General features: G+C 37.8%; 2 protein-coding genes across 2 annotated transcripts; both read left to right on the plus strand.

The window, feature by feature from the left end:
* The first annotated feature begins 16735 nt into the window (after nt 1–16735).
* Nucleotides 16736–17650, plus strand: LOC142759627 (taste receptor type 2 member 8-like). Its single transcript, XM_075862002.1, has one exon. The coding sequence runs from the start codon at nt 16736–16738 to the stop codon at nt 17648–17650; it is 915 nt and encodes a 304-aa protein (XP_075718117.1).
* A 9085-nt stretch (nt 17651–26735) lies between these two features.
* Nucleotides 26736–27650, plus strand: LOC142759631 (putative taste receptor type 2 member 33). Its single transcript, XM_075862013.1, has one exon. The coding sequence runs from the start codon at nt 26736–26738 to the stop codon at nt 27648–27650; it is 915 nt and encodes a 304-aa protein (XP_075718128.1).
* Nucleotides 27651–27883: the final 233 nt, after the last annotated feature.

Consider the following 27883-nt stretch of genomic DNA (forward strand, 5'->3'; position numbering starts at 1 on the left):
TTTTTTACACGTTGATCTATATCGTGATCGGTAGTCACTGCCCAGGGTGCTGAAACAGTTACTGCTGATCGTTTAACTCTTTCAGTACCGTGGACAGTGACTATCTCCTGACGTCGCCTAGCAACGCTCCCGTAATTATGGGAGCCCCATAGACTTCTATGGGCCTGGCCGTGCCGTAATAACGGCCCGTGATTATGGGCGTATTTACGTTCGTGTGCATGGGGCCTCAGTCTGGCTATAGACCTAGAAATACATAGGTCCAGCCAGAATGAAGGAATATCATGTTTGTAAAACCAATACGCAACGCAACACACATAACATCTGCGGATTTCATTGCGGAATTTAGAATATCTCCATTGAAATCAATGGAGAAATTCCGCAATGAGTCCGCAGCAAGTCCGCTACACGTCCGCAACAGGCAGTGTATGCTGTGGACACCAAATTCCGCACCGCAGCCTATGGTCCGCAGCGGAGTTTTCCACCACGTGTGCACGAAACCTAACTAAAAAGCTGTGGAAAGCAATGGAGAAAATGTCCGCTGCGGAATTACAGAGCAATTCCGCCACGTCTGGCCATGCCCTTGTGGTTCATTTTTTTTTACCATGGTGCATTTAAACTAGAATGCCTCCATATTGGTATTGTGTGTGTGTGGCTATAAGGCAGAACAGTTTTTACCTTAAGACCTGCTGTTTGCATAATGTCTAAGTTATCAGCAGCTTTCTAGATGCTATCCCAAAACAAAATAAAAGTTAGGATCTGTTCACACGACATGGTCCGGGTGTCGGCCGATAAAAACGTCAGTTTTGGTCCAATTTTCTCGGCTGTTTTGCATCCATTTTGCATCCGTTCCGTTTCCGTTCCTGGCCGTTTTTCCGTTTTTAACAGCCGATTGTGACCCGTATTTCGCTGTCCTTTTTAAAAACAGATACATTTCATTTGTCAATTTTTTTGGTCCCAACCCACTTAAAACACCTACAGAAAGGTCACATGATCGCCAAGTCACCATTTTCTCTGCTTTCAGAGTATAGATAGCTTTGTCTGATCCCTAAGCTTTTTTGCATGGGTTTTTAGGATTTTTCTCCGCTATTTTTTACTTGATACCATGTTCTCACAACCATTAAATTGTGTACGGCAGCTTTGGCTGATTTCTCAGCAATTCGGACAGCAAGGCAGACGTTGATGTCCTCTGTAAATAGTGCCACATAGCCACCTGTAGATAGTGCCACATAGCCCCCTTGTAGGTACTGCCAAAAAGCCCCCTTGTAGGTAGTGCCACACAGCCCCCTCGTAGGTAGTGCCATACAGCCCCTTGTAGGTAGTTCCACACATCCCCCTGTAAGAAATGCCACAGAGCCCCCAGTAGGTACTGCCACATAGCCCCCTTGTAGATGGCACCACCCATAGATGGCACCCCCTGTAGATAGCGCCACTGTAGCTCCCTGTAGGAGCATCGGCAACGCTCTGGCCGGGGATTCCTCTTCAGGAGTTGCCCCTGATGTCACTGTCCATATATGGATAGTTATGTCAGGGGCTTCTCGTGCAGCGGAATCCCCAGCCAAAGTGGTGGCAATGCTCTGGCCAGAGATTCTGCTTCAGGAGTTGCCCCTGACGTCACTGTAAAAATATGGATAGTGATGTCAGGGGCTCCATCTACGAGCAGAATCCACAGCCAGAGGAATTCCGCTCCTACAGGGAGCTACAGTGGCGCTATATACAGGAGGGGGTGCCATCTACAAGGGGGCTGTGGCACTACCTACAGCAAATAATCTCCTCCTCCTCACATGCACTCTGCACTGTGAGGAGGAGGAGGAGAAAGCGAGCATCAGAAAGCAAGGCCGTTACGCGGATCACATCAAATTTATGGCCTTGTTTTACATGGCCCCATAGACCTTTATGAGAGCCGTGCGGCCATGAGAATGGCCCAAAGCAAGGCATGTTCCATTTATTGACGGCCGTGTGAATAGCCCCATTTGGGGTCTATTGTTTTTACTGTGGCTGTGTGAATAAGGCCTCTTTGTTTGACAATGGGACTCAAGACATTTTGTCGTAATATTTAATACTGAAATACATGTAAAGTTCTGGATCAGTGTGCCTTAGAATTGGACTATTGAAGGCATGTGTCATATAAAAGATGTAGCAGCATGTTATAGCTGTGTAAATAATAGCATTTTAGTAGAAATAGATTCCCATTTCTTAAGAAAATATTTTTGTTGTGAAAATTTTAGGAATGAAAATTAAGATCAAAAACTAAACCTGGATCTGGTCCCTTTTGCGCACAATATTATTTATTTTGCTGAGGAGTGAACCAGCTGTTTAATAAGAAATTCTGTGACATTTATGGTCCCGCCTCTAGGATCAGAAAGCTGTTTGAGCGTCGGCCAATTCCAGTATGATTGCGCAGGGCTCACTGAGTCTCTTCATAGGTCAGATATAGATAGATAGACAAATGCATGCAATGGCACTCCGAGGGACGGGTCGGCAAAGGGATTTAGTATCGATCTGTGGCCAAGTGCCAGTACTGTGCATTGACACAAGTACATACTTAAAGCGCGCTATCACCAATGATATAATAAAAGACGCAGGGTAGTCAGAACCACTGTATTATTATATTTCAGAAAGTATGTAGATCACAACAATTATTCAGTCAGGAACGTACATACCAATACGCAGCACATTCCAAAAGATATGGTATACATATTAATAACTATAATTAGCCCAACCAGACAACCAACATGTACACTCTTGTGTACATGTATTACACGATTTTACTTGTAATTAAAATCGCAAGAGGTACCTTCATTAGATGAAGGCTGCAAAATTTAAACCCTCATTGAGTCCAACAGGACTCAAAGTATTAAGGCAATAAATCCATCTAGCCTCCTCCTGCAGCAATTTTCGATCAAGATTGCCCGATTGTGGGCCCATCTTAACCAGAGATATGCCCCAGAACTTCAGCACCTGAGTATCACCACCATGAAGAGAACGAACATGTCTTGATAGTCGTGTATCCTCTTTTCCATTGATGGAGAAGCAGTGTCGAGAAATTCTTCTCCTAAGTTCCTGTTCCCTACATACAATTTCGGACAGGGGCATTGTGCTGCATTTACTAAACCGCTACTCTGGCAGTTCATACATTGTTTAATCAGGTGTGTCATGCCATCCGAGATGTTACAAAAACTTTTAGTAACAGGCATATAGGGGCAGAATGAACATCTGCCACATGGATGTGAGCCCGTGATTGTTGTTCTAAGCCAACATGTAGAGGTAGGTGACGATTTTGAATAGTGGCTATGGACCAGATATTCCCGTAAATTTTTCCCTCTTCTGTATGTTATACTGGGAATGGGAGAGATCTGATCATGTAGATCAGGATCTGCCCTTAGGATAGGCCAATATTTTTCCAAGTTCTGTTTAACTTGGGAGGAACATGCATCGTATATACCGATGCATCTAATAACAGGGGTGGACCCTATGGGGTTAGTATCTCTGGCGCGTGTGGATTCACAGAGAAGATCCGGCCTTTTTGTTGCCCTGGTCCTGGCATAGGCCTTATGTAGATGTTTTTTTGGGTAACCCGAGCCAAAAATTTCCGAAATAAACCGTCACATTCTATTTTAAAAGATGCTTCATCTGAGCAGTTTCTTTTTGCTCTCAGATATTGACCTATTGGGATACCCCTTTTCAATGATGGGGGGTGGTGACTATCCCAATGGAGAAGGCTATTAGTAGCTGTGGGCTTCCGACTGATCTTGGTCTGGACACTACCATCAGGATCCAGGGAAATCCGAAGGTCTAAGAATACAATTTCAGTATGATGAATTTCGTGTGTGAATCTCATACCAATGATGTTACTGTTAAGCACAGACATGAAGTCCAAAAAGGTAGCGTAGGGTGCACACGCATGCTCGTGCCCGCTCTCAAAGGGCCAGCGCGTGCACCTGTAAAACAATCATCATCTTCAATCACATGATTTCCTGGTCTATAAGAAGGCCCCAGCCCTTCTGATCCTTGCCTGAGTGTTGTTAGTTTATCCCAAGTCTGTCTTGCAAATGGTCCCTTAGTGTTTCCCGTTCCAGTTGTTTCCCATGCCCTGTTACCTGTTCCTGTATCCGGTGCTGTTCTTGTTCCTGACCCACTAGTGTTGGAGTCGTGTCTACTGCACCTGCTGTTGTTTGCCTCGTCCAGTGTCTTCTGCCACGTCCAGTGTCTTCTGCCACGTCCAGTGTCTTACTCCACGTCCAGTGTCTTCCGCCACGTACAGTGTCTTCCGCCATGTCCAGTGTCTTCCGCCACGTCCAGTGTCTTCTGCCACATCGGATATTGCCCGCCACGTCTGGCGCTACATGCTGAGCTGACCTCTATCCATACTGAAGCCACAGTCACTGTCTGGACTAGTTCAGGTACCCAAGTGTTACTAACTACTATAGACTTTCGTATAGACTGTGACCTGGTCAGCTGCCTCTCCGCTACGGCGGAGCAGCCTAGTGGGTCCACATACCCTGTGACCATGACAATTATCAGGGACTCGTGCATATAACTGTATATAAACGCCCTTGCAGAAAATTGAAAAAGCTTAGTTGCCAGTTAGGGATCTAAATATTTAATGTTTGCGAAAAACTGATAAATACAACTGAGTGGTGGATTTGTAAGTCTTAAGTTCCTGTAGAAGTGTATGGGGATATTGTTGCAGGAACCTTGAAAATCTGAATGTACTACTGTTGTGCTTTACTGTGGAAACAATAATCTGTTATAAAAAGTCAGATACTCATTTTGACAGCTGAATATTAGAATCTGTACATTCTCTATCTTGTATTGTTTGATCCTGCCATTTACAATATATGGTGAAATAATATTTTCTTCTTTTTTTAATCTATATTACTGCATTATTACTGGTCATTAAATCACTTCTTTCATTTATGATGACCAGGGGACAATGCAACATGGCCATCCCCACTAATGGAGAAAAAAAAATCTCAAGGCTCTTTACATGCACCTTCGCTAGCTAAACATGTGAACAGTGTGAAGGAAAACATAATATAAAAGCTGGGTAAATTCGCCAGACTGATTGACACTATTGATAAGGGAAAATAATTATAACTTTTGCTATATATAACTTTTGCTATATATACACACACACACACGCACATATATATATATATATATATATATATATATATATATATATATATATATATATATATATATAAAAGCCTTTGAATGTGTGGAATGGTCATTTCTATTTGCTATCCTGTAAATATGTGGCTTTGGTATTGCTTTTATTCACCAGATTCTCCTTTTATATGAGTCCATTTTCCCGCATCTTCTTATTTCTAAATTGAATCTCTAATAATTTGGGTGGTCAGCTGTGTTAAAAATAATTGCCAATCCTTTATTATTGGTGATAAAGAAAAATAATCATTATAGCTTTCGCTAATAATCAATTGCCAATTTTACATGCTTATGCTACATATATGTATATTTTGCCTCTGAAATATATTTTATACCATCTTACTAGCTAAGATTTGTTCGTAAACAGTATTCTCTGAATATCCGACTGCTGGACTCCTTACCAGGCCTTCAAGGCTGTTCTAAGATAAGACTGCCAAGTGTAAAGAAGACAGAGATGATATTCAGACAATATAAAGCTTGTAAAAACAATGATGTGTTATTAGTATGCCTTTCTTGTTTGGCCAATAACTTGTAAGGCAGTTCCTTGAAGGCAGTTAGCCAGAACAAAAAACTTTAAAAGGTTAATATAAAAGCAAATCTTTAGGTATTCTGTATAACTCTTAAAAAGATATCTGTGGCCATGACTTTCGTTTTTCTTACTTATCTCTCAACTTATTATTGAAATTTTCTCTGTTAATAAAGCTTTAATTTATTTTGACGTCGAGACAAGAGTGTTTGTTCAAGATTTCCTTATCAACTGATGGAGAATGCGGGCATATTCATCAGCCTTGGTTTCCTTTGCAATTGACTCAGATGGGAGGATTTTCAGGACAGATTAAGCAGCTGCAGGTGAGATTTCTTACCAGTCTCTCCTCCTCCTTTGTGGGTCTGGCTTTGGGGACTCTGGCCACACAATCTCTCTTTCACTGGTGATCTTTTTTACTTTCCCTTTTAACTGTTAGTCTTTGTGTCTCACTATATTGGTTGCAAAATGTGGCTTTGGGACAATCCTCACACACTGCGACTGTCTAGGGCTGGCAGTAACGTCTCTCCAGGCTGTGTTTTGGCAAGCAGTCTTGGGCGTTCCTGAGATGTCAATGAGCACTTCAGTCCAATAAAGTACCAATGTTGCCACCATACGCTAAATATATAGCTCTCCTAGTGGTTAGTGTTCCAGTGCAGCTGTGTGATTTATTCTCTAAATGTAAGTTCGCACAGATCTTCGGGAGCAGGTGGAGTTGCCTGCCTAAATTCCACACATAAATGAGGCATGCGAGATGTGTCTGGGACATATAGTAGGTGGTGAAAGTCTACGACTATGGCCACCAATGCCAACAAGGGTGTGAATGCCATTGCTTCTTCATCATATTACAGGTGGCATTGGAGCTGTGTTTACATACCAGATAAAGGAGGTATTTGTAGACTGTAGTCAATCTTGCAAAAGGAAATGCAGACAGTGAAACTGAAGGATTGAACCAGATAATAGTGTTCTTTATTACCAAGAGGGAAGGACAAAGGTACGGAGAGACGCAGTTCAAAAGATAGTGGGAACACTCAGACTGCAGCAATAGTGAGCCAAGCCAAGGAGCACAATTTTTATAGTTACATAGAATGGAGTCTTTCTAACGTAGGTTTAGCTTAATATGTCTGTTTTTTTTCAACCGTACTAACTATGTAATCATGTAACTGTAACTATGTAACCATCATAGTAAATACCATTGTATATCATTTAGCCTTGCTGGGACGCATAGTGTCTCGGCAGCAATGGGCTAAGAGTCAAGGACACTGTACATTTAAAAATTTCCATTATGCAGAGTTTGTTTTATTACAGAAAATAGCTACACCAACACCTAGTTTATCTAGTTATGACAAACTTTTCTCTTTGTGTGTTTATGATTAATGTTCAAATTCTATGTGCCCCAATGGGGTAAACAGCATTTTTTTGTATTTCAGCTTGTATACAAGCAGTTTTATTTCTTTTCCAGTTGAATGCAATTAAATTTTGTGCTGCATGTAAAATTCGGCAACAGACCCATCTCTTTTCTTTGGCGATTAGATTCACTCTTATATTTAATAGAGCTAATTCTATCGTAAGAATTTCTTTACTTTTTCCAATAATTTGATTAATTACAGCACAAACATTGAACCAAATTGTCTTTAATTTTCCACACCCCCACCAAATATGTAGCAAATTACCCGTTTTCCCACAGTCTCTTCAACATAACCCGTTGTTATTAGAATTGAACTGCGCCAATTTCTTCGGATGTAAATCTATACGTAAATGGATGCGTTACAAGATTACAAGATGATTTATACATTTAGTACTTGACAGGTATATTTTATAGCAGTCAGCCATTCATTCAACTGAAACTCTTTTTGTAAATCTTTTTCCCATTGTAGCATGCACTTAAATTTGGCATTAATATTACGAGATATAAATTTATTATAAATCGGGGATAAACCATTCGAGTGCGCTATAGACTCATTGTCCCATACAGATCCATTTGTATACCTCTGACTATGTAGTTTTATAGATTCAACAATTTTATATCTATTAATGATACTTTTAATTTTGGCAAGTTTCATGAAGTCTTCGTCACCTATACCATACCATGCAGTAATAAGGATAATCTAAGCATAAAATGCCTTTTGATTCCCACCAAGAGCTATCCCATTTATGTGTTAAGTGACGAAAATAACTTATTTTGAAATTTGTGATTTTTATAGTGATAGCTAGATCCTCCATCTCTCTACGCATAGCGCGCCATATTCTAAGAGAGTTAGAGAGATTATAAGGAAGATCGTCAGGAATAGGGAGATTTAAACTATCAAAGAGGAGGATTTGTTTTAGATGCCATCCATCTTTTAAAGGTTTCTAATTTAACCCATTTTGTCTTGTTGTCACCAACAGTTAATTTGCTCTATAATTGCTGCTTTATAATAGAATAATAAAGTTGGTATCCCCAATCCACCATTTTTAAATTCTAACCTTTTAAGGACGCAGCCTAGTTTTGGCCTTAAGGCTCAGAGCCCATTTTTCAAATATGACATGTGTCACTTTATGTGGTAAAAACTCGAATGCGATTCTGAGATTGTTTTCTCGTGACACATTGGACTTATGTTAGTGGTAAAATGTGGTCAATATATTTTGTGTTTATTTGTGAAAAATGTATAGAAATTTAGAGAAAATGTGAAAAAAATAGAATTTTTTAGACTTTAAATGTATCTTCTTGTAAGACAGAAAGAAATTCCACACAAAATAGTTACTCGATCACATTTCCCATATGTCTACTATATAAAAAAAATTTAACATTCTTTTATTTTTCTACGACGTTGCAAGGCTTAGAACATAGGCAGCAATTTCTCATATTTTGAAGTAAATTTCAAAAGCCTTTAATTTAGGTACCAGTTCAGTTCTGAAATGGCTTTGAGGGGACTATATATTGAAAACCCCCATAATCACCCCATTATAAAAACTAGTCCCCTTAAAGTATTCAAAACAGCATTTAGAAAGTTTCTTAACCCTTTAGGTGTTTCACAGGAATTGAAAGCAAAGTAGAGGTGAAATTTACAAATTTCATTTTTTATGCAGAAAATCCTTTTTATAATTTTTTTTGCTGTAAAACAGCAGGTTTTACAGGGAAATGCAACTCAATATTTATTGCCCAGATTCTGAAGTTTTTAGAAATATCCCACATGTGGCTCTAGTGTGCAAATAGACTGAAACACCGGCCTCACAAGCAAAGGAGCACCTAGTGGATTTTGAGGCCTCTTTTTTATTAGAATATATTTTAGGCACCATGTCAGGCTTTAAGAGATCTTGTGGTGCCAAAAGAGTGGAAACCCCCAAAAAGTGAATCCATTTGGCAAACTACACCCCTCAAGGAATTTATCGAGGGATATAGTGAGCATTTAGACTTCACAGGTTATTTTCTGCATTTTGTGGAATTATGCTGTGCAATTGAAAATCACATGTATTCCGATATAAGGTACACATTTTTAATTTTTATAAGGAATAAAGGAGAAAAAACATTTGTAAAGCAATTTCTCGCGGTTACAGCAATACCCAATATTTGGTAATAAACTGCTGGTTGGTCAAACAGCAGGGCTCAGAAAGGCAGAAGCGCTATTTGGCATGTAGCTTTTGCTGGATTGGTTTCTGGGTGCCATGTCACATTTGCAGAGCATCTGAGGTACCAGTACTGGGGAAACCCCTTAAAAGTGACCCCATTTTGAAAACTAGACCCCTTGAGGAATTCATTGTAGTTTTCATGGGGTGCATGTGCCTTTTTGATCAGTTTTTATTCTATTTTTAAGGGGCGTGGTGACTAAAAAACAGCAATTCTGCTATGGTTTTTTATTCCTGTTTTTTACAGCATTCACCGTGCGCTATGAATTACATATTCATTTTATTCTGCGGGGCGATACGATTATGGGGATACCATATGTTTATAGTTTTTTTTATGTGTTATGGTGTTTGCCTGATAAAAAAAATACTTTTTATAAAAAATCATTTACTTTTTGTGTTGCCATATTCTAAGAGCAAGAACGTTTTGATTTTTTCATCTAAAAAGCCGTGTGAGGACTTTCTTTTTTTGCGTAATGTACTGTAGTTTTGATCAGTACTATTTTTTGGTACATGCAACTTTTTTTATCTCTTTTTATTCGATTTTTTGTGAGGTAAAGTGGCCAAAAATTGTAATTCTGGTATGCTTTATTATTATTTTCTTTTACAGCATTCACAGCGCAGGATAATTAACAAATACTTTTGCAGTTCAGGACGTGGCAATACTAATTATGTATAAAAAAAGGCTGATGTGGGAAAAAGGGTGATTTTGACTTTTATTTCTATACAACAGTTTTTTTAAGGTCTTTATTTTGTCCAACTAAAGGACTTGAAGGCAGGAGGCCCTAATCACAAGTCTAATACACTGCACTACAGGCATAGTGCAGTGTATTACAGCTGTCAGATACTCACTGACAGCAAGCATAGTGGGTCCTGACCCACTAGGCTTCTGTAGATGGCATAGCCGGAGGCCATAGCAACCATCGGCGCCTGTGCTCATACTGCGGACGTCAATTGTGTTTTAACCCCTAAGAAGCCGCGATCGCTATTAAATCTGGCTTCTAAGGGGTTAATAAGAGGGGACCACTGTGTCACAGTTCCTGTATGTGCCAAGGTGGGGTCTAGCATGCCCGTTAAACCTGTGACATACTATTAGATCATGGAGCGAGAATGATGCGCTCATCATGATCTAATAGTACGTCCAGGAGCAGGAAGGGGTTAAGTGTGCCATTTTCCCAGTAACCGTCATGTCACGGGTCTACTCCCTTTCCAAATATAATGGGAAATGTAAACTTGCATTTTTTTATCCAGGTATGGGGGAATTTGAGGGTAAGATGGCAGAAATTAATGAAGATTTTGATTAAAATATTCATATTAAAAGTATTAATCCTTGCTATCCATGACAAATTTATTTTGACCGATTTCACAACATCTTGCCAAACCACTTCAAACAGCATCTTTTGATTTAACTCATTTGTTTTAGCGATACTATTTACAAATTTTAAACCTAGATATTATCTACCCAATAAAATGGGATTTTTTTAAATATGTTCTTTCAGATTTTTTGTAATATTAAAAGGTAATATTTTACACAATTTATACCACGACACCTGGGAATAGATGTTAATAATTGTTTTAATACTTTGAAGGGAGATGTAAATATCAGTACAGGAGCTAATGATATCATCTGCATACAGGGTGACTAGGTTGAGTGTCTGGCCAATCTTTCTGCCACTGATAATTGGGTCCTTTTTTAAGGCGTACACTAGAGGTTCCAACACAAATTTAAAATTAAGGGAGACAACGGGCAACCCTGTCTTGTTCCATTTGAACAATTCTCAGAGAAAACCATTGTATAATATTCTTAGAGCTTGGAGATGAATACAAAACCTTCACTGCATTGATAAACAAGCCTGTAAATCCATAGCTCTCCATAGCTTCCCATAGAAAGCCCCAGTGGACCCTATCAAATGCTTTATCAGGATCTAGTGACAGGAGCATACTGGAGCCATTCTTATTTTACATAAAATCTATCAAGCCAAGTATTCTTCTACAGGCATCCCTTGTTTGTCTCCAAGGTATGAAACCCATTTGGTCTTCAGAAACCAGAGATTTAATATTTTCCTTCATATGCGCTGCTAAAATGCTGGCAAAGATTTTTATATCTCTATTTAATAATGAAATTGGCCTAAAATCAGCCTGACTATTTCCTAATTTACCTTATTTAGGGATCAGAATAATTATTCCTTCCATTTCTCTAGGTAAGGATTTACCTTTAAATACCATATTGAATATCCTAGTTAAAGGGAATGTGTTGCCAGAAAAACATGTTTTTTTTTAAAAAATTAAACATTTAGTGTGTGGGTGATTAAACATTGTTCAAATTTTTTTTATTTTTTTCACGAGTCAGGAAATATTATAAATTAATTCTAATTTATAATACTACCCATTTTTGGTCACTAGATGGAGCTATCCCCAAAATTGCAGCTTTGCAAAATTGGGTAAAAAGCCCTCGCTCTAGTGAGCTCTCAGCATCCCCCCCTCCTTTATCCTGGCTAGTGCCGGGATAAACGAGGGGTTTGAACGGTGTAACCTCCTACACTGTGTGTCGCCATTTTTTGAGCTAACACACAGTGTAGTAGGTTTACATACAGTAGTAAACACACACAAACACGAACATACATTGAAATCTCTTACCTGCTCCTGCCGCCGCGGCTCCCTCCGGCCCGTCCGCTCCGTTTGCTGCCGCTGGTCCAAGTGCACAAATCCGGAAGCCGCGACCGGAAGTAGTAATATTACTGTCCGGCCGCGACTTCCGGTCCACAGGAAAATGGCGCCGGACGGCGCCAATTTCGAATTGGACTGTGTGGGAGCGGCGCATGCGCAGTTCCCACACAGACGCCGTACACTGAAGTCAATGGGACGGGAGCCGTTCGCAGTCCCTATGGGACTGTGGCTGCCGTATTCCATGTCTGTATGTGTCGTTAATCGACACACACAGAAATGGAACAAAAAATGGCAGCCCCCATAGGGAAGAAAAAGTGTAAAAATAAGAAAAAGTAAAACACAAACACACAAATGAATATAAACGTTTTTAATAAAGCACTAACATCTTTAACATATAAAAAAATAATTTGTGATGACACTGTTCCTTTAAGTATGGAGAAATAATATCTCTGAAGGTCATCTAATATTCATTTATTAGGCCTTTTTAAAAAATGAATAACTTCTTTAACCTCAGAGATACGAATCGGTTTGTTAAAAAAATCTTGATTATTTTTGGAGAGATGGGGAGATGTAATCTATCTAAGAATTGTTTTTGGATTATTTACTCTCCGTGATCCATTTAGGTTGCACAGCTTCTTATAATAATCTGCAATGGTATCGACAATGGCCTGGGGTGAAAATCTTTTTTTCCCTTTGCTGGTTTTTAAAAATTCTATATTTTTCTTAATATATGTTTTTGTTCTATAGCTTAAAATCCTGCCAGTTGTGTTCCCTTGTTCATAAAATCGAGCTAGTTTTTTTCCGCAGACTTTCCCTATAGTTTTCCAAAAGGCCTAATTTAATTTGAGAGCGCACTAGATCAATCTCATGCAGAACACAGGACAGTTTAGTATTTCTATATTCTAATTCTAAAAAATAGAAGTTTTGACTTCATAGCATCCAACATTTTAGTTTGATCACCCCTCCATTTGTGCATGAGCTTCATACAGTGCCCCCTCAACATCGCTTTGTGTGCGCACCATAAAGTATAATCCGTTATTTTGTTATTGTCATTATCTATAAAAATAATCATTTAGTTTTCCTTGAAAGTCTAAGACAGAACTAGCTGAGGTTAGCAATATGTTTTTAAGTTGCCATCTATACATTTTAGTTGACATACCTTTGGTCTTACAGTCCTAAAAAGACTATATTTGCTTTTGCTTGAATTGTTTCATTCCAAGCAAGATACATTTTTTTGTGGAGAGTTTAACCCATTGACATTTAATGAAAAAAATTCAACCCCATAAAAGTAATTGGCTTGTAGATATACATATTCTTCCCACACCAACATCTGTTAGAACACACCAATTGTTTTTTTACTACTTTTGTTACAACCTTGGACATGTGGCTAAGAAGATGACAAAACAAAAAACGAAGAAACAAAATGTTTTCGACCTAAGCGTATGGGATATCCCACACTTGTTTTATCAGCCCCATTAACCATGGTGTCCGAAGGTTGATTAACGCCTGCCTTTTTCGCAAGAGATAGAGAGAGCAGAAAAAGCGCAATGTAAAAACACTTAGAGGAAAGGAAAAAGAAAAAAAAAAGAATTACAAGCACAAAAGAGGAAAAAAAAGTCTTCTTCCCACTTTATTCTTAAATCATAAAACTTGAAGTCCTATTGCAATCTAAATGCCCAGTTGTCTGAAAAATTGCATTGGAGTCAAACATATTTAGTTTGTCGTATGTAATTGGAAACAATCCTCTTTACACCTCAGAGGCAGCTTGGGACTTGTAGTCCTAAAGGGTCCAACTTAGTTTAGTTGAATGTTTGTAATTGGATATGATTCTCTGTAAACCTCAAGGCAGTGTTGGACTTGTAGTCCTATAGGGTCAAACCTGTTTAGTTTGTCATTTGTGATTGGAAACAATTTTCTTTGAACCTCAGACGCAACATGGGTCTTGTAATCCTAAACGGTCAAACTTGCTTAGTTTGTCATTTGTGATGGGAAACAATCCTCTGTGAACTTCAGAGGCAGCATGGGACTTGTAGTCCTAAAGGGTCAAACTTGCTAGTCTCCACCCCCCCCCCACCCCCACTCAGAGAGAAATGCAAACTACAGCTATAGCATGCAAGGTGGAAAACGGCTAAAAATTGAAATAAAAGTCATATAATGGCCATAAATAGTGCTACTCCTCATGTACACGCACATGGCATCTTATCCTGAAAAGTCTAATAAAAGGACAGGTACCCTTTAAACAGTATTATCTGAATATCAGACTGCTGGCCTCCTTACCAGGCCTTCAATGTCATTCTGATATAAGACTGCCAAGTTTATTGAAAACAGACATGATATTCAGATAACAAAAAGCTTGCAAATACAACGATGTGGCTAATAACTTGTAAGGCAGTTCTTTGATGGCAGTCAGCTGGAAAAGAACTTAAAAAGGAGAATCTAAAAGTCAATTTTTAGTTCTGACTCTTGTGAGGATATCTGTGGTCATGTCTTTTTTTTTTTTTTTACTTCTCTATCTCTATCTTATTATCGTAACCCTACATCTTAAATAAACCTATCATTTAATTTTACCATGAGACAAGAGAATTTGTTCAAGATTTCCTTATTATTGGTAATTGAGAAGATTGTGAAACCAGATCTGTCAGGATTTATGCCCAAAAAATTATATTAATATAAGAAGGTTATTGTATTCCCCTCTTACTGTGTGGAATGCTCCTTTCTATTTGCCATTCTGGATGAATACATTTTGGTACTATTTTTGTTCACTGGATTTGCCTTTTATATAAGAGTCCATCTGCCTCTATCTTTTTATTTCTAAATTATATGTCTAATAATTTGTGTGCTCAGCCATGTTATAAAGCATCCAATCTAGATAAAATAGTGTCAACATCCATAGCAAGAAAGGCTTAGAAGGAACATTGCACATAACACACGACTAAATAATTATTTGTATTATTTATTATTATTTATTCTCTTATTATTATTATGTATTATTATTATTATTATTTTATGTTTGCTGAAAGTCTTAAGATGTTTGGTAAAAATTTAATATATTTTTTTTGTAAAAAAATCTTTTTAGCATGCCTTTGTAAGATCCTACCACTGTTCCTTTTTCGCCACATAGAGCATAATACATTTAAATGTAGACAAATATTATCCAACATATGACACAAAAAACTCTATGGGAGAAATGTATTATCTAGAAAAGCTGCAAATGACACAAATTGCATAAAAATACTGAGTTTTTTTTCTGTTTTCACTTCTCACAGAGCTGCTAACAGTGTTTGAGATGTTATATAACAGAACAAAATTCTTGATTATAAGATGCTTCCTTAAAAATATTGGTACTTTACTCCACTTTTTGCCTCAAAGTCATCATCCCGTTACTGCTAAATGAATTTTTTTATTATAGAACACTTTTTTCGGTGGATATAGCTTCCAACTCTTCTCACCATTGATGTTCTTATCACTAGTAATAGCTACTGAGGTGAATAGATAAATTCTCTCACAATTTGCTATTTACTAAAAATACTATCGGTGGTGAGATTTCTTTAATTGATACCACAAAGTCAATATGAATGCAATGGAATTACCAAATGGGCAGTTTACATTGAGACAATTGCTCAGTATGGAGAAGCTGATACCATTACTGTCAGTGGTGTACCTGTCTACAGTACAAACAACCTAGGGATGATCCCCAATCAGAGAAGGTTATCATGAACCAGCATGCGGTCACAATGGCCACAAATATTTATGTCTTACTTCAGGGAAAGAGGCTGTTACTCTGCTGTTAATAATTAGAATAGTCATATTCCTATTTCAGCATAAATCAAGAAGGAACCATCTGCACCAACAACAAACTATATTACAAATGGGTTATATTTGTGTTACTCGCAAATACCCAAGGTAAATGGATAGCCAAACTCTCTGTGTCTTTCTCTCAAGAACCACGAGCATTCAAACATCCAGATTTAACAAGGTCTAAGTGGAGAGCGGAAAGAGATTGATTTTCACAGTGAATACACACCAGACAAGTTTCAATGTAATCTCCAAAATGGAAATAATATTATTGTCATTACTACTAATATTAATTTATATGATATATGTTGAATGTCTTGGGCTATTTTTTACATCTGTGTTAAAGGATCTGTCGCAGATTCCATCATATTGATGGGGGGGAAAACCGGCAGCCTGTAGTGCTATTCTTCACCTGAATACGACAGACGCTACAATAGAATCGACACTGCAGCATGTTTTAAATTTATCATGGAAACCATGACACAGATAGAAACACAGCCTTCGGTGGTCAGGAAAGAATATGTAACCTTCTCTAGTATCAATAAGTATGGAATATTTTAGTAATATGTTATAAATTGTATTCCTTTTCAGTAATTTCCTTTTCATTTTAGTGTATGGATTCGCCAGACGAAGATAAACTTTAATGCATTTTGCGAGCTTGCGTATATTCGCCAAAACTAATACCTTACATAAGGATTTATAACATTTCCATACAGATATCTTTCAGCATGTATTTGTAAAATCCTTCCACTCTTCCTTTTAATACATTCAAATAGAACTATATTTGTTGTTTGTAGACTAGAAGCCAAATATTATGCAAAACATGAAACAAATAATCCTATGTTTATTCCACCCTGGTATAAACTGAAGTCACCAGAGATACAGACTGAGTCCTCCATAATACATGTAGGATATCTGGTGGTGGCTGCTTACAGAGAAGCTGAGATTTCAGATAACAACACGATCCTTTAATATAAGATGTATACTGAAGAATTGGTTCTTCTCTATGTTACTTTCCTCGCAGTCATCATCGGGTTAATGATAAATGGATTTATTGTCACAGTAAACTTGTTCTTGTGGATAAAACGTCAAGCCATCCAAACCATCAATGTTCTTATTACTGGTTTGGGACTGGTGAGGATCGTGCTGCTAAGTGTATATACACAAGAATTTTTTTATTTCATATCTGGTCGGTCACTGATCCAAAGTTATGTGATTAATGAATATGGATTCACCTTTATAGTGTCTATGAACTTCTGCAATCTGTGGTGGGGCTCGGTGCTTTGTGTCTTCTACTGTGTGAAGATCACGACCTACAACAACAGACTTTTCATGAGACTCAAGATGAACATCTCCAAGGTGGTCCCCTGGCTGCTTCTCATCTCACTGGTCATCTCCTTTCTCTCCAGTTTGCCTTATAAATGGGTTCTCTTTTCTTTTCATGTTGTTAATGGCACCGACGATGGAAATGGAAACATGGAAATAAATGTAGTCAATATGTTTCTCATTGACTTTGCTGGATCCATCATACCATTCATGATATTTTGTGTTTCCATTTATCTGATCATTTTGTCGCTTCTGAAACACACCAGAAATATGAACAGCAGAGATTCCGGCTTCAGTGACGCTCAACGAGACATTCACCTCAGTGTCATTCGGAACATGATCTCTTTTCTCTTGTTTAATGCTCTGTATTTTGCAACTTACATCATGTATGCTCTAAGTGTACATTTAAAAATCCCTGCACTAAATTCATTCTGTAATATTTGTATTATTGCATGCACAAGTCTACACTCTATTTCTTTCATTATCAGCAATCGCGAGTTAAAAATTTCCTTCCTTGTTGTGTTCTCTTGTACCTGTTTAGGAAATTTTAAAAAACAAACCCCCTGAGGTCACAATTTTTTCCAATCCATAGCATCTGTTATGTCATTGACTGTATGGAACGGAGAACTAAGAAAACATAACATTTGACACAATTTTGTTTGATTTAGTGTTTTATACATTTAATTTAAAGTAAGCTGATTACAATCGATATTGATGTCTGTTTCAGATTTTTTTTTTGGTCACAAAAATGATGCAAGATAAATACAGAATAAAGTCAAGTGTGAACGAGGAAAACAAAATGTGGAAATACGCCAAAAAAAACATTTTTTTTAAATAAATATTAAATTTCAGCATTTATTTCCTTAAACTTCTTTAGCCTGTCTATCGGTTAGTCAACTATTTGCAGAAGGAACCACTACCTACCTATTTATGTAATATCTGGTTATATTTGAATTTTAAAGCCTGGGGAGACACACATGGAAAAATGTAGCTTCTTTACTTTTTATAGGTAAGGGTGTGTTCACATCAGCATTAGGGTTCCATTTATAGGTTCCATCAGATCTTTCCATCGGAGGAACCCATCAACCGAAAGGCAAACGGGAACCATCGCTTTCGTTTGCATTACCATGGATTGTAATGGTAATGCTTCCGTTGCAAATGGTTTCCGTTTGTCTCCATTCCACAAGGTTTCAGTTTTTTTGGGCGGATTTAATAGCGTAGTCGACTGCACTATTGATTCCACCAAAAAAAAATGGAAACCTTACAGAACAGATATAAACGGATACCATTTGTAACAGAAGCAATACCATTGCAATCAATGGTATGGCAAACGGAAAGCTATCGTTTCTTGATGAAAAGGTCTGACAGAAACACACGAATGGAATCCTGATGCTGATGTGAACAGGCCCTAAGAGCAAATTTTAAATGGTTCTGTCATATTATATTCTACTTTAGCATTAGTTTTTGCAATAAATTACCAAGAGATACCAAGCACGAGGATGTTATAAGTTCCTAATAGTAAGAGGTTAGTGCGCGCACGCACGCCACACACCTGCTGATAATAATTGCTTTTATTTATTTGTTCAAGAATTTATACTTATTAAAGTTGGGTAGTCTTAAAACTTCTAGAATCTGGGGATTTGCCATGGGTTTTGTTTGGGGAAATTAGAAACCGTCAGGGTAATAAGAAACATTGGATAGGCAAAGAAAGTAGAGCTCATCTGGAACTCAAAGTGTCAGGACCCTTATTGTTTGGAACTTCTGGGTGTTATACAACAGTGGACCCTTCCCAGATTAGCCAGATGAATAGTCAGCTGCTTTTATACAGTGAAGCAAATAAGTATTTTATCCCTTGCTGATTTTGTAAGTTTGCCCACTGTCAAAGACATGAACAGTCTAGAATTTTTAGGCTAGGTTAATTTTACCAGTGAGAGATAGATTATATTTTAAAAAAAAACAGAAAATCAAATTGGCACAATTATATATATTTATTTGCATTGTGCACAGAGAAATAAGTATTTGATCCCTTTGGCAAACAAGACTTAATACTTGGTGGCAAAACCCTTGTTGGCAAGCACAGCAGTCAGACATTTTTTTGTAGTTGATGATGAGGTTTGCACACGTTAGATGGAATTTTGGCCCACTTCTCTTTGCAGATCATCTGTAAATCATTAAGATTTCGAGGCTGTCGCTTGGCAACTCGGATCTTCAGGTCCCTCCATAAGTTTTCGATGGGATTAAGGTCTGGAGACTGGCTAGGCCACTCCATGACCTTAATGTGCTTCTTTTTGAGCCACTCCTTTGTTGCCTTGGCTGTATGTTTCGGGTCATTATCGTGCTGGAAGACCCAGCCACGAGCCATTTTTAATGTTCTGGTGGAGGGAAGGACCTTCTCCCAATCACTCTCAGAATCATCCAGATGTTCATTTGCAAACTTCAGACGGGCCTGTATATGTGCCTTCTTGAGCAGGGGGACCTTGCAGGCACTGCAGGATTTTAATCTTCCTCCAAACACGGCGAGTTGAGTTAATGCCAAATAGCTCAATTTTAGTCCCAGCTGCCTTGAGATCATTAACAAGTTCCCCCCGTGTAGTTTTCGGCTGAGCTCTCACCTTCCTCAGGATCAAGGATACACCACGAGGTGAGATTTTGCATGGAGCCCCAGATCGATGTCGATTGACAGTCATTTTGTATGTCTTCCATTTTCTTACTATTGCACCAACAGTTGTCTCCTTCTCACCCAGCGTCTTACTTATGGTTTTGTAGCCCATTCCAGCCTTGTGCAGGTCTATGATCTTGTCCCTGACATCCTTAGAAAGCTCTTTGGTCTTGCCCATGTTGTAGAGGTTAGAGTCAGACTGATTAATTGAGTCTGTGGACAGGAGTCTTTTATACAGGTGACCATGTAAGACAGCTGTATTTAATGCAGGCACCAAGTTGATTTGGAGCGTGTAACTGGCCTGGAGGAGGCTGAACTCTTAATGGTTGGTAGGGGATCAAATACTTATTTCTCTGTGCACAATGCAAATAAATATATATAATTGTGATTTTCAGGTTTTTTTTAAAATATAATCTATCTCTCACTGGTAAAATTAACCTTGCCTAAAAATTCTAGACTGTTCATGTCTTTGACAGTGGGCAAACTTACAAAATCAGCAAGGGATCAAATACTTATTTCCTTCACTGTATGTTTTATCTGTTTACTTACTTCTATGTACATTTTGATTTGTATATTTTGCATTGAAGTAAACTATATCTATTCACTTAGCGATTGTGTTTGGACTTATTTATCCGCGCAGTTTTTGAATCTCTTATAAAACACTTATTTATAAAACACAGATACATTGCAGAATCTAACTTCTATTGTAATATCTACAGGAGAGATATTTATCGCACATTGACCACTTTCTAAAGCATGAGCTGTGGTTTAGTCATATTTTTAGAAACCAGGGAGCTGTAACTTATCTGTTATTGTGATACACATTGGAGAGATTCATCTATGAACTGCCTAGTTATTTGGAAAAGCTGAATTATCCACGTGTGCAATACATATCAGAAAATGATTTACCTAATATTTATTACTTGCCCATGAAAGTGCATACATATATATTGGAGATATATCGCTACAACTACAACAACATATCACAATATTATCAGAAACTAGAGCATATTAATTTATGGAATATATATATATATATATATATATATATATATATATATATATACTAGTCCTTCTCAATGAATTAGAATATCATCAAAAAGTGAATTAATTTCAGTAATTTATTTAAAAAAGTAAAACTCATATATTATATAGATTCATTACCCACGGAGTGATCTATTTCCATCATTTTTTTCTTTTAATGTTGATGATTATGGCTAACAGTTTAATGAAAACCCAACATTTAGTATTTAAGAAAATTTGAATATTGGGTAAAACGTAAAGATTGTAAACTCATGGTGTCACTCTAATCAGCTAATCAACACAAAACACCAAAAAAGGTTTCCTAAGCCTTTAAAATGACTGTTGCTCAGTGTCCACAGTCCTGTTTTCAAATGAAAGTTTATTTTGCACTTCATTGGGAAATCAAGTCCCAGAGTCTGGAGGAAGAGTGGAGAGGCATCAATCTAAGTTACTTGCTGTCCAGTGTGAAGTTTTCACAGTCAGTGATGGTTTGTGGGGCCATGTTATCTGCCGCTGTTGGCCCACTGTATAATTAAGTCCAGAGTCAGCGCAGCCGCCTACCAGGAAATTTTAGAGCACTTCATGCTTCTCTCTGCTGACAAGCTTTATGGAGATGCTGATTTCATTTTCAAGCCCTCACTGCCAAAAGTACCAATACCTGGTGTAATAACCACAGTATCACTGTGCTTCATTGGCTATCAAATGTGTCTGACCTAAACCCCATAGATAATCAATGAGGTACTTTCAAGAGAAAGATGAGATACTACAGACCCAACAATGCAGACAAGCCGAAGGCCGCTATCAAAACAACCTGGGCTTCCATATCACCTTAGCAGTGCCATAGGCTGATCGTCTCCATGCCACGCCGCATTGATGCAGTAATTCATGCAAAAGAAGCCCCGACCAAGTATTGAGTGCATATATTGTACATACTTTTCAGTAAGCCAACATTTCGGTTTTGAAAATCATTCTGAAATTGGGCTTATATAATATTCTAATTTTCTGAGACACAAAATTTTGGGTTTTCATTAATTGTTAGCCATAATCATCAACATTAAAAGAAAAAAATTCTGGAAATAGATCACTCTGTGTGTAATGAATCTATAGAATATATGAGTTTACATTTTTGAATTAAATTACTGAAATAATTAAACTTTTTGATGGTATTCTAATTCATTGAGAAGGACTAGTATATACTTTGCTTTTTAAATGTATTTTATATCATCTTGCTAACTAAGATTTGTTTTTAAACAGTATTCCATGAATATAAACTTCCTTACCATGCCTTTAATGTTTTTCCTAGATAACACTGCCAAGTTCACTGAAGACAGACATAATATTCAGACCACATAAAGTATGTAAGTAGAATAATATGTTATTAGTATGCATTTCTTGTGTGGGGAATACCTTGTGGTAATGCGGTTTCTTAATGGCATAAAGCCAGTCAAAAATCTTTAAAACGTTAATCTAAGAAGGTAAAAAAAATATCTGGGACCTGTAAAAGCATGAAATCAATGGAGACATAGGGCTCCAGAAAACTATAAATGATTGGCTATTTTTTAACATTTATTTAGCATTTTGCATTTTCCTTGCTCATGCTATCCATGTACTTCCAAAGGCTCATAAAAGCAGCATTACGTTTGTGTTAATAAAGGTGTTTTTTCCTTCTTTTCTTTTTTTTTGTTTTACGTTTATTGCTTTATAAATGAAGTTGTTTATGTAATAAACAAAAGGGGAGTTGAAAGACAAATAATCATTATAGCTTTTGCTAATAATCAATTACCAATATTATATGTTTATACTATATATATATATATATATATATATATATATATATATATATATATATATAATTTGCCTCTGAAATGTATTTTATATCATCTTTATATCTTAGGTTTGTCTTAGGTTTGTCCTTAAACAGTATTCTCTGATTATCAGACTGCTGGCCTCCTTATGTAATAAACAAAAGGGGAGTTAATTATTAAACATAATCTATATAGATTTTGATAATAATCAATTGCTATTATTATAAGCTTATGCTCTCTCTCTCTTTCTCTCTCTCTCTCTCTCTCTATATATATATATATATATATGTATATATATATATATATATATATATATGTATATATATATATATATAATCTTGCTAGCTAAAGTTTGTTCTTAAACAGAATTATCTGAAAATCGATTGCTGTCCTCCTTATCAGGCCATCAAGGCCGTTCTAATAAAAGACTGTCAAGTTTACTGGAGACAGTCATGATATGCTAGACAACATAAATCTTGTAAATAGAATGCTGTATCATATGTATGCATTTCTAGTGTGGCCAATAACTTGTACGGTGGTTCCTTGATGGCAATTACCCTGAGAAGACCTTTAATAGGCGAATCTACAAGCCAATCTTTACATCTTTTGTCTATCTCTTGAGAGGATCTCCATGGCAATGTCTTTCTTATTTCTTATTTCTCTATCTCTCTCTTATTATTGTAAGCTTAGGCCTCATGCACACGACCATAGTTTTCATCCGTAATTATGGAACGATAATTACGGATGACTTTGCGGACCCATTCGTTTGTATGGGCCACAGACAACCTTCCGTAAATTAATGGTTGTGTGTGCGTGCCGTAGAAATGATCCGCAAATTGTAGAACATGTCCTATTTTTGTTCACAATTGCGGCAGGGACTTCCTATAAAAAACTTTGGACCCTTCCGCAATTGCGGACATTTGCATCTGTGGATCTGTAGCCGTCTGTAATTGTGTAAGTGTTGCTAAGCGATGCCAGGGGATTACCCACAGTACAGGCCACACGCCAGAAACACCAGCATTTCAGGCAACACCAAACCATGGCTCTGACCAAAGTGCAAATGGAGCAGCTCATTTTGTCCATCCAGGATCGCCCAGTGATATGGGACAAGCGTCTGTAGGAAAATAAGGGCACAATTTTGAAGGAGAAGGCCTGGACTGAAGTGGTCAAGGAGCTTCACCCAGAGGAGTGGGAAACAGTCTCAATAAAACAGCGGACCAAGTTCTGTAAGTTTCCACCCCACCAAAACTTTATTACCTTCAACAACCCTCACACCCTCCCCTAATTATTTTTTAATTGTAATCATATTTTTTTATATAGGCAACATGCAAAAAAATCACTGGAATACCTGCAGAGACCAGTTTAAAAGGGAGCATATGTCCAAGGGCCATAGTTGGGATCGTCATCTTAAGATGAAGTTATATCTGTATCCAGAAAAAATAGGGACTCAAAAAAACTCTAAAAAAGGCAGTACTTACTAAATGGGTTGGTAAACACCAGTTCCCAACAGGATGCAGACAAGTCACAAATGCTATAGAGGGAGAGGGCTCAGGTGCATTAAATAGTAATATCCACTCTCACTAGTCTGTAACCCCATAACCCCGAATGTACGTGCCCATGGACGCTACAACAGGGATAGTAGCATTGGTAGGAAATTGCTCCAGGTCACTGTCTTGCGCAGACTCATGAATCATGCAAAAATTGTGTTGAATGACACAGGCTTGGATAACAAGCATCACGTTCTGTGGATCCATTTGAAGAGAGCTCTGGATTACCAGCCATTTGCTGCTCAGAATCCGGAAGGCACACTCCACATACCATCTCGCACGTGTGAGCAGGTAAATTAAAATATGCCTCACCTCATCCAAACCACACTGGGGGAATGGCCGCAACACATGGGCGAAAACTCCAAAATCTTCATCTGCCATGATAACGAATAGCGCTGAAGGTCCAAAAGATCTGGGTACTCGTCTCGGTTCTGAAAAGGCGAGCTGGTTGGATGTAGCCGTTCACTTATCCTGGAAGCCCTGAAGATGCCAGCATCCGAAGAGCTCACATAGGCCCCTTTATCTAAAATAACAAATTGGTAGTCACTGTCAGCCGAGGCAAACAGCGCCACCATGAAATACTTCTTATAATTGAAATATAGGGACCCTGAGTGAGGCGGTCTCTTCACATGAATGTGTTTTCCATCTAGCACGCCGAGACAGTTGGGAAACTGTGCAGATTGGTAGAAGCCCTCAGCAATCCATATCCAGTCCTCTGCCTTGGACTGCGGCATCACCACCACTCTCAGATACTGCCAGATGACTTTGCAGGTCAGACGGATGATCTGCAAAATTCTGGAGTAACCCAGCAAAAACTTAAAATGCAATGATGCAAATGAGTTGCCGGTTGCCAGGGACCTGTGAGGAAAAATAAATTAAAACAGTAACGGTGACATTACAGCAGTAGACACAGGGGACAAGTACGGTTATACTACTTGTAGCAGGGTGACATGGCAGCAAGGCATACAGGGAACAACTACGGTTATACTACTTGTAAAAGGTGACATGGCGGAAATGGTCAGAGTGGCCAAGAACAGTTATACTAGCTTAAGCAGGGTGACATGGCTGCAATGGGCAAAGGGGACATTATTTGTTCTTACCTGAGAGTGATGATGAGTAGTAGTAGTAGTAGTAGTTTGACTTTTGTGCTGTTTTCGCTGGTAACCGAGAGTTTGAGGTAGTAGAAAACGGAACACAATCCTTGATTATAAGATGCTTCCTAAAATATTGGTTCTTTACTCCACTTCTTGCCTCATAGTCATCATCACGTTACTTCTAAATGGATTTATTGTCATAGATAAACTGTGTCGGTGGATAAACCATTAAACTATTCAAACCGTTAACGTTCTTATCATCAGTAACATCGACAGAAGTGAATAGATAAATTCTCTCAAAATTAACTATTTACCAAAAATACTATAAGAGATGAGATTTTACTAGTAACGCTACAAAGTTGATATGAATGTAATGGGATTTGCAAAGTGGCCGTTTCCATTGACACAATCGCTTAATATAAAGAAGCTGAGATAATCAATGTCAGTGGCGGACCTGTCTACAATACAAACTACCTGGAGAGGAGCACCAATCAGAGAAGGTAATCGTGAACAAGAAAGTGATCAAATATTTATGTCTTACCTCAGGGAAAGAGGATGTTACTCTGCCGTTAATAATTACAATAGTTGTATTCCAATTCTCTTCCCATTCCTGCATGTATCAAGAAGGAACCATCCGCACCAACAACAAACTATGTTACAAATGTCTTCTGTTACTGTTACTCACAAATCCCTAAGGCAAATGGATCGCCAGGCTCCCAGTGTCCTTCTCTTATGAGCCATGAGAATTCTAACATCCAGGTTTGAACAGAATTAAAGTGTAGAGCAGACAAGTACTTAATGTCCATAGCAAACCCACACCAGACAGGTTTCAACGTAATCGACAAAGTGGAAATATCATTATTATTATTACTACTAATATGAATGTATATGATATATGATAAATGTATATGACATATGTTGAATGTCTTAGGCTATGTTTAAATCTGTGTCAGAAGCTCTGTCACAGATGCCATTATATTTGATGGCGAAAGAAGCGCAGCCTGTAGCGTTATTCTTCCCGTGAAAAGGAGGGGCACTAAGATGGAATCGGCACTGCAGTGTGGTTTATATTTATAATAGAAAACACGACACAGATGTGAACACAGCCTTAGGTGGTCAGGAAAGTACTTGTAACCTTCTCTAGTATCAGTAAGTATAGTCTCGAAAGATAAACATAACCCTCGATGCAGGTTGCGAGTTTGTGTATTTTGGCTAAAATATCAATTAGTACCTCAGGTAAGAATTCATAACATTTCCATACAGAAATCTATCAGCATGTACTTGTAAAATCCTTCCACTGTTCCATGTAATACATTAAATTGAACTATATTTGTTATTTGTAGACTAGAAGCCAAATATTATGCAAAACATGAAACAAATAATCCTATGTCTATTCCACCCTGGTATCAACTGAAGTCACCAGAGATACAGGCTGACTCGTCCATAATACATGTAGGATATCTGGTGGTGGCTGCTTACAGAGAAGCTGAGATTTCAGATAACAACATGATCCTTGAATATAAGATGTATACTGAAGAATTGGTTATTTTTGCTGTTGCTTTCCTCATAATCATCATCGGGTTACTGATAAATGGATTTATTGTCATAGTAAACTTGTTTTGGTGGATAAAACGTCAAACTATCCAAACCATCGATGTTCTTATTACTGGCTTGGGTCTGGTGAGGATCGTGCTGCTAAGCGTATATACACACAATGTTTTTAATTCATTATCTGGTCGGCCACTGTATCACATTGATTCGTTTCCTGAATATGTATTCACCTCTATAGTGTGTATGAACTTCTGCAGTCTGTGGTGGGGCTCGGTGCTTTGTGTCTTCTACTGTGTGAAGATCACAACCTACAACAACAGACTCTTCATGAGACTCAAGATGAACATCTCCAAGCTGGTCCCCTGGCTGCTTCTCATCTCACTGGTCATCTCCTTTCTCTCCAGTTTGCCTTGTAAATGGGTTATTTTTTCTATTGATCTTGTTAATGGCACCGACGATGGAAATGGAACCATGGAAATAAATGTAAACAATATGTTTCTCATCAACTTTGCTGGATCCATCATACCATTCATGATATTTTGTGTCGCCATTTATCTTATCATATTGTCGCTCCTGAGACACACCAGAAATATGAGCAGCAGAGATTCCGGCTTCAGTGACGCTCAACGAGACATTCACCTCAGTGTCATTCAGAAGATGATCTCTTTTCTCTTGTTTAATGCTCTGTATTTTGTGGCTTACATCATGTATGCTCTAAGTTTACATTTAAAAATCACTGTACTTTATTTATTTTGCAATATTTGCATTTGTACCTACACAAGTCTTCACTCTATTTATTTTATTATCAGCAATCCAGAGTTGAAAATGTCCTTCCTTGGCGTCTTCTCTTGTACTTGGTTAGGATTTTTAAAGAAACAAACCTCTTAAGGTCACACATTGATTTCATCCATTGCATTTGTAATGTCATTGACTATAAGGAATGAAGAACTAAAAAAATCATATAATTTGACACATTTTTTGTTTTTGTTTTGGTGTCCTGTAGTGAAATTCTAGTGAAAGAGGGCTACTTTGGAAGGAAATAATAAAACTTAAGAAAATTGTAATGCTTTAGATTAATAATATAAAAACATCCATCTAAAACTAGTTTAATTGTATGGCTG

The sequence above is a fragment of the Rhinoderma darwinii genome, chromosome 4 (genome assembly GCF_050947455.1).
Source record: "Rhinoderma darwinii isolate aRhiDar2 chromosome 4, aRhiDar2.hap1, whole genome shotgun sequence".
NCBI lineage: Eukaryota > Metazoa > Chordata > Amphibia > Anura > Rhinodermatidae > Rhinoderma > Rhinoderma darwinii.